Source organism: Myotis nattereri (genome assembly GCF_964212035.1).
Source record: "Myotis nattereri genome assembly, chromosome: 19".
In the NCBI taxonomy this organism is placed as follows: Eukaryota; Metazoa; Chordata; class Mammalia; order Chiroptera; family Vespertilionidae; genus Myotis; species Myotis nattereri.
The window spans coordinates 11,568,373-11,584,457 of NC_138095.1; the positions used below are offsets into that span (position 1 = coordinate 11,568,373).

The window sequence follows — 16,085 nt, forward strand, 5'->3', positions numbered from 1 at the left end:
CTCTAGAAGTTTCTATTTGAGAGAGAGGGAGGGGTGTGGGTGGGAGAGGGCTGTACCCTCTGGGCTGTGAAGACCCACCCCTTTGCGGTGGAAGTGCCACTCAATCCTCCGCGTGCTGTGCTCCCCCTGCAGGCTGTGTCCAGTTCCTGCAATATTATTACCAGAGGGGCTGCCTCTACCGGCTGCGGGCTCTGGGGGAAAGGAATCATTTGGACCTCACTGTGGGTGAGTAGCCGACCTGGGCGGTGGAGACACAAGTACTGGCCCCTGCCTGCTCCCCCAGATCTGACTCCTAACCCCCCACAGTGGGAGCATGTGCCGGTAAGGACATAACAAAACCTCCCACACGTGAAGGCAGGGCTGCTGGCCTCTACCCAAGTTGCTTTTCATAATTCATTGTGGATTCTGTTTTAGTGAAGTGTCAGACCAGCTGTGCACCCTCAGTGCTGGCTTCTCTCTTATCCTTTTAAAATGTCTATTTTTTGTCTGTGATTTATAATAAAAATATACTATATATATGTTAGCCCACTGCTGTTGTACATATATAACCGATGTGTAGTATGTCTACATATAAATATATATCAACATATACATATATACACATTGGGAATGTGTGTGTAACTTTTAAAAAAATATATCTTTATTTATTTAAAATTTTTTTATTTCAGAGAGGAAGGGAAAGGGAGAGAATAGAAACATCAATGATGAGAATCATTGATTGGCTGCCTCCTGCACACCCCCTACTGGGGACCGAGCCCTCGGGATGTTCCCTGGCCAAGAATTGAACCGTGACCACCTGGTTCATAGGTCAGCACTCAGTCACCGAGCCACCCCGGCCGGCGGTGGGTGTGTAACTTGTTATCTCATAGGGTTGGGTGCCTAATCAGAAAAGCTTGGAGACCTTTCATCGAAGCTCTCAGGGGAAACTGTTTTTAATAAAACTCTGCTATCTCTTAAGATGGTCATTTCTATTGAATTGCTCCACAAAGTAGGCCTTGCTTTGTCAAGACTCGATTGAAATGATGCATTTGAAAGTTCACTATAAAGTGCAAACTAAAGAAAAATTTAAAAACAGTCCCTGGCACATCAGCGTTCCAGAAGTGTTGTCAAGCCTACTTGTCCTTGGTGACTTCAGGCTGAGCTGTCAGGCCTGGTGACGGGCGTTCTGCATGCTCTCTGGGTGATTCTCATGGTGAGCGCTCCCGCACCTGTAAGAGCTGAGGGCTGCTCCCCCCGCGCTGTGTCTGTCTGTGCCTAGCTAATCTAGGGGTGACTGGCACGGCCAAGCAGTGGGCGCTTGGTGGGGCCGTGCGGGCAGCCGGGTCCCTCACACAGGCCTTCGCCCTCTCCCTCCTCCACAGAGGGATTCCAGTCCTGGATGTGGCGGGGCCTCACCTTCCTCCTGCCTTTCCTGTTCTTTGGCCATGTGAGTACCCTGGAGTCTGTGGGTGTCCCCTACTCTGGGGTAACCTCCAGGAACACAGTGTCTGTAGCCTCTCCCTCATTTCCCCATTCACCAGCCATCCCCGGGCTGGGCCTCATGGGTTCCCAGGCTATGGCAGGCCCTGGGTCCAGGGAGCCCAAAGGCAGGGCCCAGAACTGGCCCTCAGGCTACTCTGGCCTAGGGTGCCCCAGTTTCATTTGGTGGGTTTCAGTGTCTCAGGGCAGTGGCTACCAGAAGCTGGGGTCCTGGTGCCTCACCTGGGGGTTTCCCATGTGGTGTCCAGGGGAACTGGGACTGAGCAGTGCCCCCCCCCCCCTCCACCTCCCCCCTGCAGTTCTGGCAGCTCTACAATGCAGTCACGCTCTTCAAGCTTTCCAGCCACGAGGAATGCAGAGAATGGCAGGTATGGGTGTGTGTGTGTGTGTGAGGGGGGGGGGGAGGGGGGTCCTGGGGAAGGCTGGGCTGGCGTGTGTGTGTGTGTGTGTGTGTGTGTGTGTGTGTGTGTGTGTGGTCCTGGGGAACAGTGTGTATGTGGAGGGGCAGGGGGAGGTCCTAGGGAAGGCTGGGCCGACTTGGGGGAAATTACTTCCGTAGCCGCCTGCCCCCTTTGCTCTCCTCCATGGGGCCCAGACTCTGCTGCTGGGCCTGGGAGCCCCTCAGGGGTGGCTCCCCATTGAACACTCCCCAGGGCCCGGCCCCACCCCAGGACTCAGGTCCTTCACCCAGTTGGCCCGGATGTCTGCCTTCCGCCTGCAAAACCTTGCAGTTGGTGGGTGGCTTGTGCGAAGGGTTCTGAGGTCTGGGGTGGGGTGGCACCCCAGCAGGGGGAGCTGGTCAGAGCTGGCACGGCCTGTTCCTCCTTCCCCTCTGCCCTCTGTCCCGCCAGGTGTTCGTGTTGGCAATCACCTTCCTGGTCCTCTTCCTGGGCAACTTCCTGACCACCCTCAAAGTGGTGCACACCAAACTCCAGAAGAACAGGAGCAAGGCGAAGACGCCGTGAGCCACGGGGCTGCGCCCCCGAGCCCGGGACTTTGAGACTGCGGGGGTCTCAGTCGGCGCCCTCGCTGCCGGTTCCTCCTCAGCAGTGCCAGTGGCCACTGGCGCAGTGACCTCAGGGGCCAGTGGCCTCCCCGGGAGCAGGGCCAAGGCCCGAGTCCCCGACTGGACAAGAGAAATGTGACCCAGCCTGTCCGAGCAGTATTAGCCACCCTTCCTATTTATGACGTATTTAATGCCGCGCCCTCCCCACCTCCCTAGAGTCGTAGCCCCCGCTGCTCTTGGCCGGACTGTCTTCCTGGGGGAGGCAACGCCTCAGGGAGCCCCTCTGTCCCCCCGTCCTGGCACTTGAAGCCCTCAGGGCAGGGTGTGGACATGCCTCCTGAGGTTGGATGTGTGACCTGTTACAGAGTCCCAGGCGGAGGCAGGAGGGGGGCCCTGGGAGTCCTGTGGGGACTCCCTCCGCAGGCACACGCTTCTGCTGTCGGCTCCCTCCTCCTCCCAGCCTCCGTTTCTCTGCGGGGCGGGTATCTACCTTCTCAGAGAACCGCTGTTGTGCCTTGTGCTCTTTGTGCTTCCTGAGTCCCCTGACTGCCGGTCACCTGGGGAAAGTGGCCGGGCCGGCCTGGGGCCTGGGGTTCTTGGCCCCTGGAGCAGCTGGGCCCAAGGCAGGCAGGGTTTCTGAGTCACCACCAGAGGGCGCCCAGCCTCGGCACCATGTAGGTGGTTTGAGGGGTTATTTGACACTTCCTGACCCTCAACCCTCAGCCCACCTTCCTGAATGCGAATCCTTACAGTGGGAACTCACAGTGAGACCCAGACCCTCAGCGCTGGCCGGGACTTCAGCCAGCACCAATGTCACCCAGCCCTCCACCTCCCTTACTCAGAGGTTCCGGAAATTGGGGTGGGGGGTGTCAGGGCAACCTCACTTTCAGGAGGTCACACAGGGCAAGGCTGCTGGTCACCTCACGATAGATTCTGAATTGGAGGGTGAAGAAGCCAGTTTTCTGCCCCTTCTCCCACACCTGAGCCTCATCTGCCCTTAACGACTTCCCTACAAATCCTCTTGGACCGGAGGTCATAGCTGGTGTCCACAGCTATGCTGTGGCCCTCAAAGGGGTTTACAAATTTTTTAAATTAGTTACATTTTTAAAATATGGAATCCACCCCCAGTAAGATTCCACATAAAAATCCAGGTCTTGACTTTCCCCAGATAAGTGGAAAGCCCTGGCCGCGTTCCCACAGAACAGCGCTCACCTGGGCTGGCTGCCTGCCCGGAGTGGCGCTTGCTTTCTAGTTTGCGGAGACCCCACCACCCCCTCCTAGCCCTGCCTTCCTTCACTCTCCACGCTGCCCATCTGCCCTTTAAGAACTTGGGTTTGCCCTAGACCTTTCCTGTGACGGGCCAGATGGTCACAGTCACAATGACTTTAGCCTGCAGTTGTGGGGCAAAAGCAGCCCACGCATAAATGAATGGGCATGACTGTGTTCCAATAAAACTTTATTTACAAAAATACACAGCAGCCAGATTTGGCTCACAGGCCATAGTTCGCTGACCTCTGTTCTAGACCCTCATTTGTCCACGAGGCCCTGGACTCTGCTGGAACCAGAGGTCCTTGGTCTGAAGGCTCTGGTGAGTCCCCATGGAGGGGCCTCCAGGAACCTAGGTGGGGTGCGGTGGGCTTAGAGGTCTTGCCCTAGCAGGTGACTTCAGAGAAGCTCAGGCTTAGGCACAGCACTGGGCACAGGGTACGGAGGCAGAGATACCTGGGGAGCAGGAGCCACCTGGAGCCATTACCCCACCTTTGGTAGCGCTGACTCCAGAGTGAGCTCAGGACCAAGCAGCTGTCAGTCTCTGGGGTACTGGAATCCCCTGGGGCACTTTAAAAAAATTCCTGGGTCCCTGAACCCAGACCTTCCAGAAGGAAGTTCCGTGAATCTGCGGCTGGGGGGTCGGTCAGTCAAGTCCGATCTTGAAGGAGGCCAGGGTGGCCTCGGCTCTGGAACACATCCCCCAGCAGTGGGGGCTGTGGGGGGCAGGGGGGCTAGACGACTCCTTTGCAGACAGGGACACAGTCTCAGGACTGGCCTGCCCACGATCAGGAGCTGCTATCACTTCATCTGAGTTTCCGGCAGTGGGGGCTGCAGGTGAGGAGACCCCAGGCAGGGGTCGGATGGGTGGTCCACAGTGTTTGCTCTGCTTTCCGAGTCTCTTCTCCCCCTGGTCATGTGCACCCGGATCTGGGCAGATGTCGGCCACGCCAAAGGCTACCACTGAAGTCCTCTGCGTAGAGTGGGTGGGGGCGATGCAATTCCTGTGTCCGTGTCCGGGGCTGCGTTCTCCTGATAGGCCTGGTCCCATCATGGCTCGGCGCTCCCGGGGGAAGGAAGCGAGACCGGAGGATGCAGCCCTGCCTATCTCCCCAGCCCAGGGCCGCGGGGCGCTGCCAGACCCACAGTGGCCCACGGACCAGTGTAGTTGGTTGTTTCAAGCACAGGCTTTGAGGACCTACTGGGTGTTTGAAGGGGGACACGTGGCTGGGGGGAGAGTGCAAAGAGGGCACGCCAGAGTCCTGGGGACAAATGCCAGTTCCAGGGCACAGAGGGCCCGAGTCCGCACCCTCACCCACCGCCACACAGGCCGCAGCTCGAGTTCCTGGTCAGAGCCGAGCTGGGAAAGGAGAAAGTTCCAGACCATCCAAAGAGTCTTGCCACAGGCTCCAGACACAACTCCGAGTGCCTCCGTGAGCTGGGGGTGGGCAGGGTCCCGGGGAGTAGCCGGGCTGGGCCCTGTCAGTCCTGTTCTGAGGGCTGAGTGCCCGCCCTGAGAGGTCAGAGCAGCAGGCACCGCCGGGGGTGTTTCTGCCGCTGCGCTTTCTTCAGGGCGCTGAGGGCCACCTTGGCGGCCTCTCGGAAGACGTCCTCCACGTTCTCCCGAAACTTGGCGGAACATTCCAGGTAGAGGGCGGCTTGCATCTGCTGGCAGGTGTTCAGGCCCTGGGGGAGGAGGGGACAGCATTCGATGCGGGGCCTGGGCCTGGGGCGCCTCCCAACACCCCCTGGTGGGCTTGGGGCTGGCTTTAGGGGCTGCGGGGCCTTGGTGTGGGGCCCCTCTTGTCCCCTCCCAGCCTCCTTCCCACCCTCCTTCCCAACTCAGGCAGAAACGGGGGGGGGGGGGCGGTGAATTCTGAGAACGGGGTTGTCCTTCGTGTCTGCCAGGCCTGTGAGGAGAGGTGGGCTTCCTCCCCAGACCTCTCTCCCTCTGGAAAGCACCGTTTAGGCAACGGAGCTTGTCATTAGAATTAAAAATACCTATTTCTAAAACAGATTTACTTTCATTCATGCTTATTCTGTTATTAAACCTTATTAGATTTGCTTCGTGTTCCCTTCATCCTCCCGCGCCTCAGGAAGCCACGGGACTCGCTGCTTTTGAACAAGGGCCGCCCCTGGGGTCCCCTGGGGAGACGGGACAGGATGATGGCTAAGGGCCCAGACTCTGGAGCCATGGTGACTGGGACGGCATCCTCGCTTCACTCAGGTTAGCTGTGTGACCCTGGGCAAGCTCCTTAACCTCTCTGGGTCTCAATCTATCTCCCCATAAAATGGGGAGCACTAACAGTATCGGCCTCGGGGTCATAGGATTAAATAAAGTGCTCAGATATGTGGGCTCTCAATATTCTACAGCTATTATTCTCAGAATCCTGTTTGCTTCCACTGTGCCAAAGGCCAGAGGCACCCCGTGGCAGAGGCCAAAGGCCTGGGCGTCTTTTTAGCCACAGCTGTGCCTCGGACCTGGGCTCCTGGTGGGGCGGTGGGGAAGGGGAGGGAGGGCCCCGAGCCCACCTGCGTGTAGGTGATGGGCTCCAGCTGGGCCGCCCGCAGCTTCCGCAGCTGCTCCTTGTCCTTCCTCAGGTCCGTCTTGCAGCCGATGAGCACCATGGGGGTCCCACGGCAGAAATGCGTGACCTCGGGGAACCACTGTGGAGGGAGAGGCTGGGCATCAGGGCTGGGGCTGGGGCTGGATCCGAGGCCCCCACCCGGGGGGCAGGCCTCACCTTGATGAGGACGTTGTCATAGCTGGTGGGGTTCATGACGTCATAGCAGATGAGCACCAGGTGGGTGTTCTGGTAGGACAGGGGCCGCAGCCGGTCGTAGTCTTCCTGCCCTGAAACCAACCGGAGAGCAGGTGGGGGTCAGGGAGGCGCCCCTCCTTGTCCACCTGAGTCCCTGGTCTGGGCCCAGGAGGGCCAGGGGTTTGGGGGTCTGCCGGACAAGTGACACCTGCTTGGGCTTCAGTTTTGTCCTGTGGAAAACAGGTGGCCGCCCGCTGTCCTGGACGGCAGCGAGGATGGCATGAGAGAAAACACAGCAGTAAGTGCTGAAACGCCACGAGCAATTACTCTGGAGCCGGTCACCCCGCCCCCAACCCTCTTACCCCCTACCCTGTGCTCAGGCTGAAGTCACATCACCCGCCCCCAAAACAAGTTAGAGGAGGGTGCCCCCCAAGCCCAGAGGTGCGTGGCCTCAGGTGAAGTTCATCCTGCCATTCTGGCCACTGCTAGGAGGAGTGGGGACTAGGAAGAGTGGGGGCCGCTGGAAATAAAAGCAAGTTTCTCACCTGAACCCTCTCCCCACCCCCCAGGGCACATCAGACTCACCCCCAGGCTGGGCTGGAGCAGTGGTGGGTTTTTTTGTTTGTTTTATTATATATATATGTGTGTGTGTATGTGTGTGTGTGTGTGTATATATATATATATAAATATATTTTATTGATTTTTTACAGAGGAAGGGAGAGGGATAGTTAGAAACATCGATCAGCTGCCTCCTGCACACCCCCTACTGGGGATGTGCCCACAACCAAGGTACAAGCCCTTGACTGGAATCGAACCTGGGACCTTTCAGTCCACAGTCCGACACTCTATCCACTGAGCCATACTGGTCATGGCTGTTTTAATACATTTTTATTTATTTTATAGAGCAGTGGTTCTCAACCTTGGCTGCACATTAGAATCACCGGGGAATCTTTTTAAAATCCTGATTTCTGGGCCTCATCCTCCGGAAATTCTGTTTCTTTTTTATGGGGTGAGGCCACAACATTAGTAACAAAGAAACAGAATTTCCAGAGGATGAGGCCCAGAAATCAGGATTTTAAAAAGATTCCTAGGTGATTCTAATGTGCAGCCAAGGTTGAGAACCACTGTTATAGGGAAGGGAGGGAGAAACATCAATGATGAGTCATTGATTGGCTGCCTCCTGCATACTCCACACTGGGGATCTAGCCGGCAACCTGGGCATGTGCCCCAACCCAGCATCGAACTGTGACCTCCTGGCCAAACACGCCAGTTGGGTAGGTTTGGTTTTTTCTTTTTCTTTTTTTTTATTTATATTTAAAACTTACAGAAAAATGGCAAAAAACAGCGCCAAGAACACCCTTACTCAGATGCACTGTTTACGTTTGGCCCCACTTCGTATCTACAGGGAAACAGCTTGAGCCACGTGAGGAGCAGGTGCACACATTGGGCTCCTGCGCCCGGAATAGTTAGTTCCCTGCGGATTTTCTAAGGACATTCAAAGAACACGGGACAAGCTCTCACCGGCCACAGTGCGTCTGCCAAACTTGGGAAAGCCGCGGCGAAGCTGTGCTCCAGCCGATCCACTGGCCGCTCTCAGCTTTTCCCAAATGTCCTCCAGGACTTCCCGCTAGTCCAGAGGCAGGTGGTGTCTGTACGTCCTGCACGTAGCTGTTACACCCGGCATCTTGGGAAAACTCTCACAGCGAGGGCTGGGAGCCTTTCAGGCTCATTGGCAACCCCCAGCCACTTTGCAGAAAGGCAAGGTGACTTCCTTCCATTGAACAGGACAGGAGGCCAGCTCCCTCCCTGCCAAAGGCCTCTCAAGACAAGTGGCCTCTTCACCGAGCACAGACCATGTCCTGCTTCTGGCCTCTTACTGATGACAGGGCACAGCCACCCTCTTCCCACTGACTCCCTCCACTGTGCAGTGAATGGTTGCCACAGTTATGACAACGGCTGGGCCAGGAGGACTGTCCGTGCTGTCACTCAGCTGAAGTCCCCCAACACTGGAGAAGGGGGGAGGGGTAGGCAGGGCCCAGCGCACTCAGACCCCCCTATGCTCACCGCCACAAAGCTGGATAAATCTGCATCAGACGATGGAGAACTGGCCCGGCGTGCTGTCCAGCCCATGCCTTCCCCTTGCTGTCCCAAACTGTCCCCATTCCTCACCTCTGTGCGTGTCTTATAGACCTCTGCTGTCCAATAGGGTAGCCTCTAGCCCCAGGTGGCTATTTAAATTAACATTAAAAATGCAGGTTCTCCATTACACTAGCTACATTTCAAGTGATTAACTGCCGCACAGGGCCAGTGGCTTCTGTAACAGACAGCGTAGGTACAGAACATTTCCATCACCACAGAACATTCTAGTGCACAGCACGACACCGTCCTCATCCAGGCCGCCTCCCCCTGCTCCCCTGCTGCCCCTCAGTGAATCCCATTCTCCATGCAGCAGTTATGTGGATCTTAAAACACAAAGACCTGCCCTCTCCTCACAACTGAAACACCTTCAATGGCTCCCTATTGCCCTTTACTAAAACCCAAACATCTCTTATGGCCCACATGACCTGGGCCCACTAGTCCTGACCTCCTCTCCCTCCTCCACACCCCTCACTCACTGAGGTCCAGCCAAGGGGGCCTCCTCTCAAACCCACCAAGCTCTCGGGCCTCAGAGCCTCTGCACTTGCTGTTCCCCATACCTGGAATGCTTTTCCCTCACGTTCTCCCCATCTTTCTAGCGTTTTCTTTTCAAGCATTCAGACTGACCACATTATTTCCTTTGCCTTCTCTCTACTTCTACATAATAACACCACCACCCTACACCTTATGTACTTTTCCGGGTGCTTCTGCCTGTAAATTATTAAGACACACCCTGACAGCAACCCTCTGAGGAGCTAGTCAGGGAACTTAGGAACATTCCACTGATACAGAAAAAAATGGAGTTTCAGAGAAGTGAAGTAACCTACCCCTGGTCACTGCACCAGTGACCGAGCCAGGACTCTGCCCGGCTCCTTCAATCCCAAGTCCCGTGTTCCTTCTGCAAAAACGCAGCGACACGCTTTCTTGCTTCTGTGCAAACATCGGTCCTGGCCCTCTACGGTGCACGACACGGTTCATAATTGTGGCGTGACACACGCGCTCTCATTCCCTTCCAGACACGTGGCTGGAATGGCCACGTCGTAAACGGGGCCTACTGTTCCCACGTCTCTCTTCATCTCGCCTGGTGCAAAGTCCACCGCCCTGTGTGTCCACAGCCTGTCCTCATAGGTGTGCTGTTTACTGCCCGTGTCCCTGTGGACTGGAGGCACCCTGAGGGCAGGGCCCACGTCTGTCCTGAAATACTAACTCCTGGTGCCCAGCAGGCATCCAGTCGGTATTGGCTGGTTGAAGCTGTTCACCTCTTGGCACGCCGTGGAGACCAGGGCTGAGGTGCGCCGGAAGGTCTGCCAAGTACGTGATGGTTCCAGCAGTCGGTGAGGGCAGAAGTCAGACGGCCCTGGGTTGGAGGAGGAAGTCAGGCCAAGCTGGCTCCCCCCCCCCCCCCCCCCCCGAGACTCTGCCCTCACTGTCGCCTCTTCTAGAGGCTCTTGCCCAGGTAGCAGCATGGCTCGGTCCCTCCTTTCCGTCAGGTCTCTGCAGAAGGGTCACCGTCTCCAAGAGGATTGCTCTGAAACAGCCTCCTTCCCAGTGGGTCCCACGACCAGCTGTGGCTTTTTCTTCTGGGTTTTTGTTTGTTTGTTTGGTCTCCCCGTGAGGACAGGGGCCATCTCTGCTACACGGGCGAACTCAGTTCCGTTGGTGAATGAATGAACAAATGAATGAGTGAGTGGAGGAAGTGCAATGATGGTCCCCAAGGCTTTAGGCGTCTGCAGGGGCACCGCACTTGCATCACCTCTGTTCCTTTAAGCAGCCGCCCCGGGGAGTAAGCCTGGCGGGGAGGGTTCTTCCTGTTAGGAGACCACGTGGCTGAGGGGGCATTTTTCAAGGTCAGAGACAGGCTCCCTGGGAGCTGGAGCACCAACTTAGTCCCCACGCCAAGGTCAGCTGCCTGCCAAGCCACTCTAAAGGCACCAGTTCTCCCAGGAAGCCTTCTCCAGCCTTCCCAAGTGGGAATTAACCTCCCGGCCTCAGTCTCCTCATCTGTGAAATGGACGTGTGAGAAGCAAGTGAGCCTTGTTGACAATAACAATAAAAAGGGTCACCATATGCCAGGCCCCATGCAGAGCCCTTTACCTGCATTGACTCATCGTTCCTCACCATAATCCTATAAGACAGGGCTGCTGTTATCACATTTTACGGACGCAGAAACTGAAACACAGAGAGGCGAAGGGACTTGTCCACGGTCACAGAGCTCACAGGAAGCTTTGTAAATGACAGAAGACCATGGGAGGACTACTGGGGTGCCTCCCTTTTGCTCCATCCCAAAGGATAGGGAGCTGGCCTCCCTCTCGCTCCATCCCAAAGGACAGGGAGCTGGCCCGACAAACTCCAGCCCTGACCAGGTGAGGTGAAAGCTCCCAACACAGGAATCTCAAGAAGAGAGGGATTCTGGGAGGAGATGGGCAGCCAGCCCAGATCCCAGCTCCTCCTCCAGGCTGCCTTCCTGGCTTGACTGTGCCTGGCTCGGCTTTCCCCAGGCCTCAGAGTGGGCCTCCACTCTGCAGGTGATAGACTTCCAGGGCTGTTGACCTCGCGTCTCCTTGGGAGGGGCAGGGTGTCCTGGACGCCTCCCGTATGAGTCAGGAGGCCAGGCTGCCCGCAGACTCATGTTCCATGACTTGGTACCTTCCCTCTCTCGGCCTCAGTTTCCTTATCTGGTGATAACCCTGCTCCTGGTAGGCTGAGCAATGCTGGGCAAAAGGCGAGGGACTGCTACTATGGTTACTCCTGAAACAAACAGGGTCCTGGGGGCGGGGGCGGGAAGAGCAGGTTCTAACCCTGGCTCTTTAGACCCACAAGCTTTACGGGGCCCTCCACCCACAACGTGGTATTACCCTCCCCATTTACCCCTGGTAATGCCAAGGCTTAAAGGGGCCAAGTCCCCTGTCTACGGGCATACAGGTGTCCCACTCTGGCTTCCGCAGATGGGCCTCAGATGTAAAAAAAAAAAAAAAAAAAAAAAAAAAAAGCCCTGAGTTATGTGCAAAAGGAGACGTTTGTTTCAGGCGAGGAAAGGTCTGTGGGGCAGGGAGGAAGTGAGGCTTTCGCCTCGCCTCACGAGAGGGTATTTCCTTTGTGGGAGGGAGCGTGGCTGGGGCCGTCATCTCTCTGGGCAGGGGTCTCTAAGGCGTGGCGCTGGGTGGAGGAGAGAGGGAGTCATCGGGCCATGGTGGTCCCCAAATCGGCTGGAGGACATACACAGGGCAGGTGGGTCCCAGCTCTGGCCAGGGCGTTGGTCAGGGGATGGCTGCCGGCAGCACGAGAAGGGGAAGCTGCCAGAAAAGGAACCCACCCTCACGAGTGCTCTGGGGCCTGCCACCTGCACGCCCTCCGCAGAGACTGGAGCAGCTGCGGCCCGGGCAGCGCCAGCCCGCGGCCCAGAACCGGGTCTGAGGACCCACCACTGCGGCTCCCCTAGCCTCCGTGCTCCTGGCTGCTAGACAACGCTCTGGTCCGATTCCCCGTCTGCCCCACACCTTTCCTCGTGTTCCCATCTCAGGCTACGAAGGAAGCCACAGCTCCCCACCTCCTGGGCAATCGCCACCCCATCTCGTGACGCCCTAGCCCTGAGCCCCACCCCGAGGTCCAAACAGCTCCGTCTCTGGTTGGTGTCTTAACCTCCCTCCTCGCCCATGCCCCCGCCCCCCGCTTCCCCTGCCCAGGAAACTTCAGACCTCACCACAGCTTCCGTTCTCTGAGCGTGTCGGGTCTGCGGGCGAGGCTGACAGGCCCCGGGTGCTCGCAGCAAAGGTCAGGGTACCCAGCCATTCTGATAACTCGGACGCAGCTTCCCCATCCCTCCTGAAGTAGCTCTTAGAGCAAATCCTTTCCTAAAGCAACTAGGCGCTTCGCAGAGCCTGCACGTGACAACCGACCCTGACGTGTGCCTCGAGCATCTTTCTCTGGCCCAGGCCAGAGAGGCCAGAAGCGGTCCCTGCGCCGGGTCTGATGGGAAGGCAGTGGGAACCGTGAAAGAGCTGGGGACTCTGAGAGGAGACGCCCTGAGGGCAGAGGCAGGAGGAGAGACACACAACTCCCCTGGACTCTCCCGGTCCACCAGCACTCCACCCACCACGTGGGGTTAAGGAACCTGCCCCTCCCTGGGTCCCAGACGGGAACGTGTGAAACGAAAAGTGTCCCAAACACACTGTGATCTTTACTGCTCTTTGCGGCCACACCCTTGGGAATTCCTCTGAAGCCTTTAGTAGCAGAGGCACATACATCCCCGTTCTGGGGGCAGCCCCGCGGGGCCCTCATCCAACAAGAAGGGGAGGTCCTCAGAGCCCACTGCAGGGAGGGGGGGGGGGGAATAACACCCAAACAAAGCCTGTCAGAAGCCAGGAACCCAGGAGCGGTCTGGGGCTGGGACAGCCAGCCCTATCCTGCCACGTCCAGGTAGAAGGAGAGATGCTCCTGGCAGCTTGGCAAGGGATGCAGGGTCTGGGTTTTGGCTCCATCCAAGGCCAGTGGGAGACGTCACCTCACACACACTAGGCTTCCTTGGGGAGGGGGCACCTGATGACAGGGTTCCACGCAGCTCACTAAACACTGACTCACAGAGGCTGCGTATCCTGACCTTCGCTCCCCAATGTTTATTCAGTCCAGAGGCAAAGAAGGAAACTCCCTGAGGGGAGGCAGCGCCCCCTCCCCAACCAGTGCCACTCAAGTCCTCTCATTGGCTGGGCTCCCCCCACCCATCCCCCAGCAACAGGCCTGCGATGGCGATGGCCAGGCAGGCAGCACGAACCCACTAGCAGCTGCAGGTGACAGAACCTCACCCCGGCATTCCCTAGAGCTCGGTTCCCTCCTCAGCGCCCCGGTTTCTTCCAGGGAACCAGGAAGGCACAGAATCCTAGAAGCTCAAACAGGAGACCACCAAATCCCAGGATCACCCCCTGTCGCCTGCGGAATCCCAGAAGCGTGGGAGTCAAAATGTGGGTCCACAGGACCCTGGAGCCTCGGGCTGTCGGCCAAGGATCTTGGGGGTCACAGGCTCGCTCTCATCTGTGGCCCAGAGTATTCGGGAAGCACAGGACCCCGAGATGCAGCCCAGCCCCACGGGACCCACATGTGCAGCTCGCAGAGCCTTAGGCGACCACAGCAGGTCCCACCCCAAGCAGAAGGGAGCCCGTGGTTTTCTAGAAACGAGAGGAACCCAGCCGTGGCTCTCAATACAGCAGGGCTGGGTGGTGGCCAGGGGCTCATCTCGTGCAAACACCCTCCTTTTACATACAGACGGGGCGACCGGGGTCCGCTATGCCGCCAGGGCCCCTCCTCCCCGGCCAGGCGGTGGTCACCGGCTCCGGGCCAGCACCGCGCCGCTGCCTCCAGGAGGGATGGGCTGTCAGGGCCTCGCGGAGCTGGCGGCCGGGATGCGGGATGCGGCGGGGATGCCCGGGCGGGGAAGCCCCGGGCCGCCCCGACCCTCGGCGCGCAGGCGCACTCACCGGCGGTGTCGTAGAGGTTCAGGGTCACCTCCTTGTTGCCCACCGTGACGCTGGCCGTGTACTTCTCGAACACGGACGGGGCGTAGTGCTGTCGGAGAAGGGGCAGGGTTGGTCCCCAGGAGCGCGGCGGGGTCCGGACGTGCGCTGGACTCCCCATCTTCCACCTTCCCCCCATCCGGCTCGGCCCCCCGCCACCCCACGCACCCACACCGCTAGGCGCCGGAATTCCCGAGGGGGCGCCCGGGGGGCGGCCGCCTCTAGGCGCGCAGGACGCCGGGGACCTAGGGCCCAGGCTCGGGTGCAGGCCGAGGGCCGTCCCTCGCCCCCAGGGAACCCTCGCGCGCCCCAGCCCCATCCTACGCGCCTCCAGCACCCGCCCTCCGGGGGCCTCACCTCGGGGAAGGAGTCCTGGCTGTACACCATGAGCAGCGAAGTCTTGCCGCAGCCGCCGTCGCCCACGATCACGATCTTCAGCTCCTTCCTCCCCGGGCCCGGGGCGGCGGGCGGCGCCGGGGTCGCCGGGGCGTCCATAGCCCGGAGCTGGCGGTACTGGCAGCAGCGCGCGGGGCTGAGAGCCGCGGCTAAGCTCGCGGGCGGGGCGGGGCCAGGGTAAGCCCCGCCCCCGAGCGGCCCCGCCCCCGTCAGGCAGCCGCCCGGGCCGACCCTCCAGCCTCAGTTTCCTTCCGGCTAGGGCCCCAGCCCGGGGCGCTCACCCTTCATTCGCAGGGAAACTGCGCAACGGGGTGCTCAGCCGCCAGCGCAGCTCCTACCCGCCCCCCAGCTCATCACGGCGCGCCCCCCACCGTTTCCGCCGCTGCTCTTGGGGCCCCTAATTGGCAGGCTCCGCCTTCCGCCAGGGGCTCGTTGATTGGCCGGCTTGGACAGGGTCTCTTTGATTGGCGGGCTGCCCCCCCCCCCCGCCCCAGCACCCTGGTTTGTGGAGCCCTGGTTTCAAGCTTTGGAAGAAGCCCCCCAGCTTTGCATCGCTCCAGCTGTGGGGCTGGGGCAAGTCCGCCTCACACCTGTTTCCCCACAGGAGGTAGGCTGGTGGTGCCAGGGAAGATGCCGGCACGGGAGTTGTGCCTGCCCACCTCGTCTGTCTCCTGTGTGGGCGCGGGGTGGGGTGGGGAATAGTGGTTCCGCTTACCTACCCCCCCCCCCCCCCCGCCTCCCTAGGGGCGCAAGGTAGACCTCTGGCGCCCTCTGCCGGGCGACCGCCTGAGCATGGGTGACAGGTGAGCGCCCTAATCACGTGGGCGGGAACCTCCTTCTAGCAGGGGCTGGAGGCATTGACCCAGCCGGACCCTGTCGAGGAAGGCCAGGGCAGCGCTAGCTGAGATCATTTGAGACTGATAACTCCCACCTCCGCCCAGAAATTTAAGTTTTACAGCCAGCAGCCATGCGTCTTTCATCCCAAGGGTTCTTCCCAATCCTCCCACCCCCCTGGCCATAACAGCTATTTATTGAGCACTCCCCATGCGTAGGTACTGTCGGGCAGATGGCTGCTATCACCTGTCCTCCATCCCTCCCCTCCCTGCGACCCTGCGCTGACTTCCTTTTTACAAGCCAGGCCACTGGTAGGAGTGGCAGGCAGGTTAGGGGCACGGCCAAGTGAGCAAGCAGGGCCTTCCCAGCTGGGGTAGGACCTCTGGGAGTTTCCTCCAAGAGGGGCTGGCAGGACTCAGCATCTTCTTGCCCTTACCCCACCCCGAAGATGACCAATTTTCAAGTTCTCAGCAAAGATGAGGTAAACTTTACTTCAGGCAGGAAATTGCCAACCTGGCAGTTCCATAAATGCAGGGTCAAGGTTTTCAGCGGATGCAAGGCAGGGACTGACCACCAGAGGGCAGCAGCGACCGCCCGTGGAAGCCCCGAAAGAGCCAGAGCTGGGAAGAGGAGGTAAGTTAAGCTTGTAGGGTGGCATCAGGGGGGTCAAGCACCCTCAGAAAAATTTACAGCAACTCATTC

The 16,085-nt window shown here is 58.9% G+C and overlaps 2 protein-coding genes across 3 annotated transcripts in view; one reads left to right on the forward strand and one right to left on the reverse strand.

Moving 5' to 3' along the window:
- The window catches only part of TMEM120B (transmembrane protein 120B), a 37,188-nt gene extending 33,202 nt beyond the window's left edge, over positions 1-3,986 (forward strand). The window contains exons 9-12 of the mRNA XM_081113554.1: positions 133-225; positions 1,362-1,426; positions 1,779-1,847; positions 2,331-3,986. Of these exons, the coding sequence (XP_080969680.1) occupies positions 133-225; positions 1,362-1,426; positions 1,779-1,847; positions 2,331-2,444 (341 nt within the window). The 3' untranslated portion in view covers positions 2,445-3,986. The remainder of the gene's footprint in view (positions 1-132; positions 226-1,361; positions 1,427-1,778; positions 1,848-2,330) is intronic.
- On the reverse strand, positions 3,925-15,523 carry RHOF (ras homolog family member F, filopodia associated). Of its 2 annotated transcripts, XM_081113555.1 has the most exons (5): positions 14,511-15,523; positions 14,118-14,205; positions 6,496-6,605; positions 6,284-6,418; positions 3,925-5,437 (listed from the first exon to the last, which is right to left on the reverse strand). In XM_081113555.1, the coding sequence occupies exons 1-5, from the start codon at positions 14,646-14,648 to the stop codon at positions 5,273-5,275; spliced, it is 636 nt and encodes a 211-aa protein (XP_080969681.1). In that variant the 5' UTR covers positions 14,649-15,523; the 3' UTR covers positions 3,925-5,272. The 2 variants fall into 2 exon arrangements, with proteins under 2 accessions (XP_080969681.1, XP_080969682.1); XM_081113556.1 differs by lacking the exons at positions 14,118-14,205; positions 14,511-15,523 and adding an exon at positions 9,477-10,765.
- Between the last annotated feature and the right edge of the window lie 562 nt (positions 15,524-16,085).

Bases quoted from the DNA above. Each gene is read 5' to 3' on its own strand.
- RHOF (XM_081113555.1), bottom strand. From the start codon at position 14,648: ATGGACGCCCCGGCGACCCCGGCGCCGCCCGCCGCCCCGGGCCCGGGG. The intron at 14,206-14,510 runs GTGAGGCCCCCG...CTTCTCCGACAG, and splicing joins GCCAGGACTCCTTCCCCGAG to CACTACGCCCCGTCCGTGTT. The intron at 6,606-14,117 runs GTGAGTGCGCCT...GGTTGGTTTCAG, and splicing joins GAACCTCTACGACACCGCCG to GGCAGGAAGACTACGACCGG.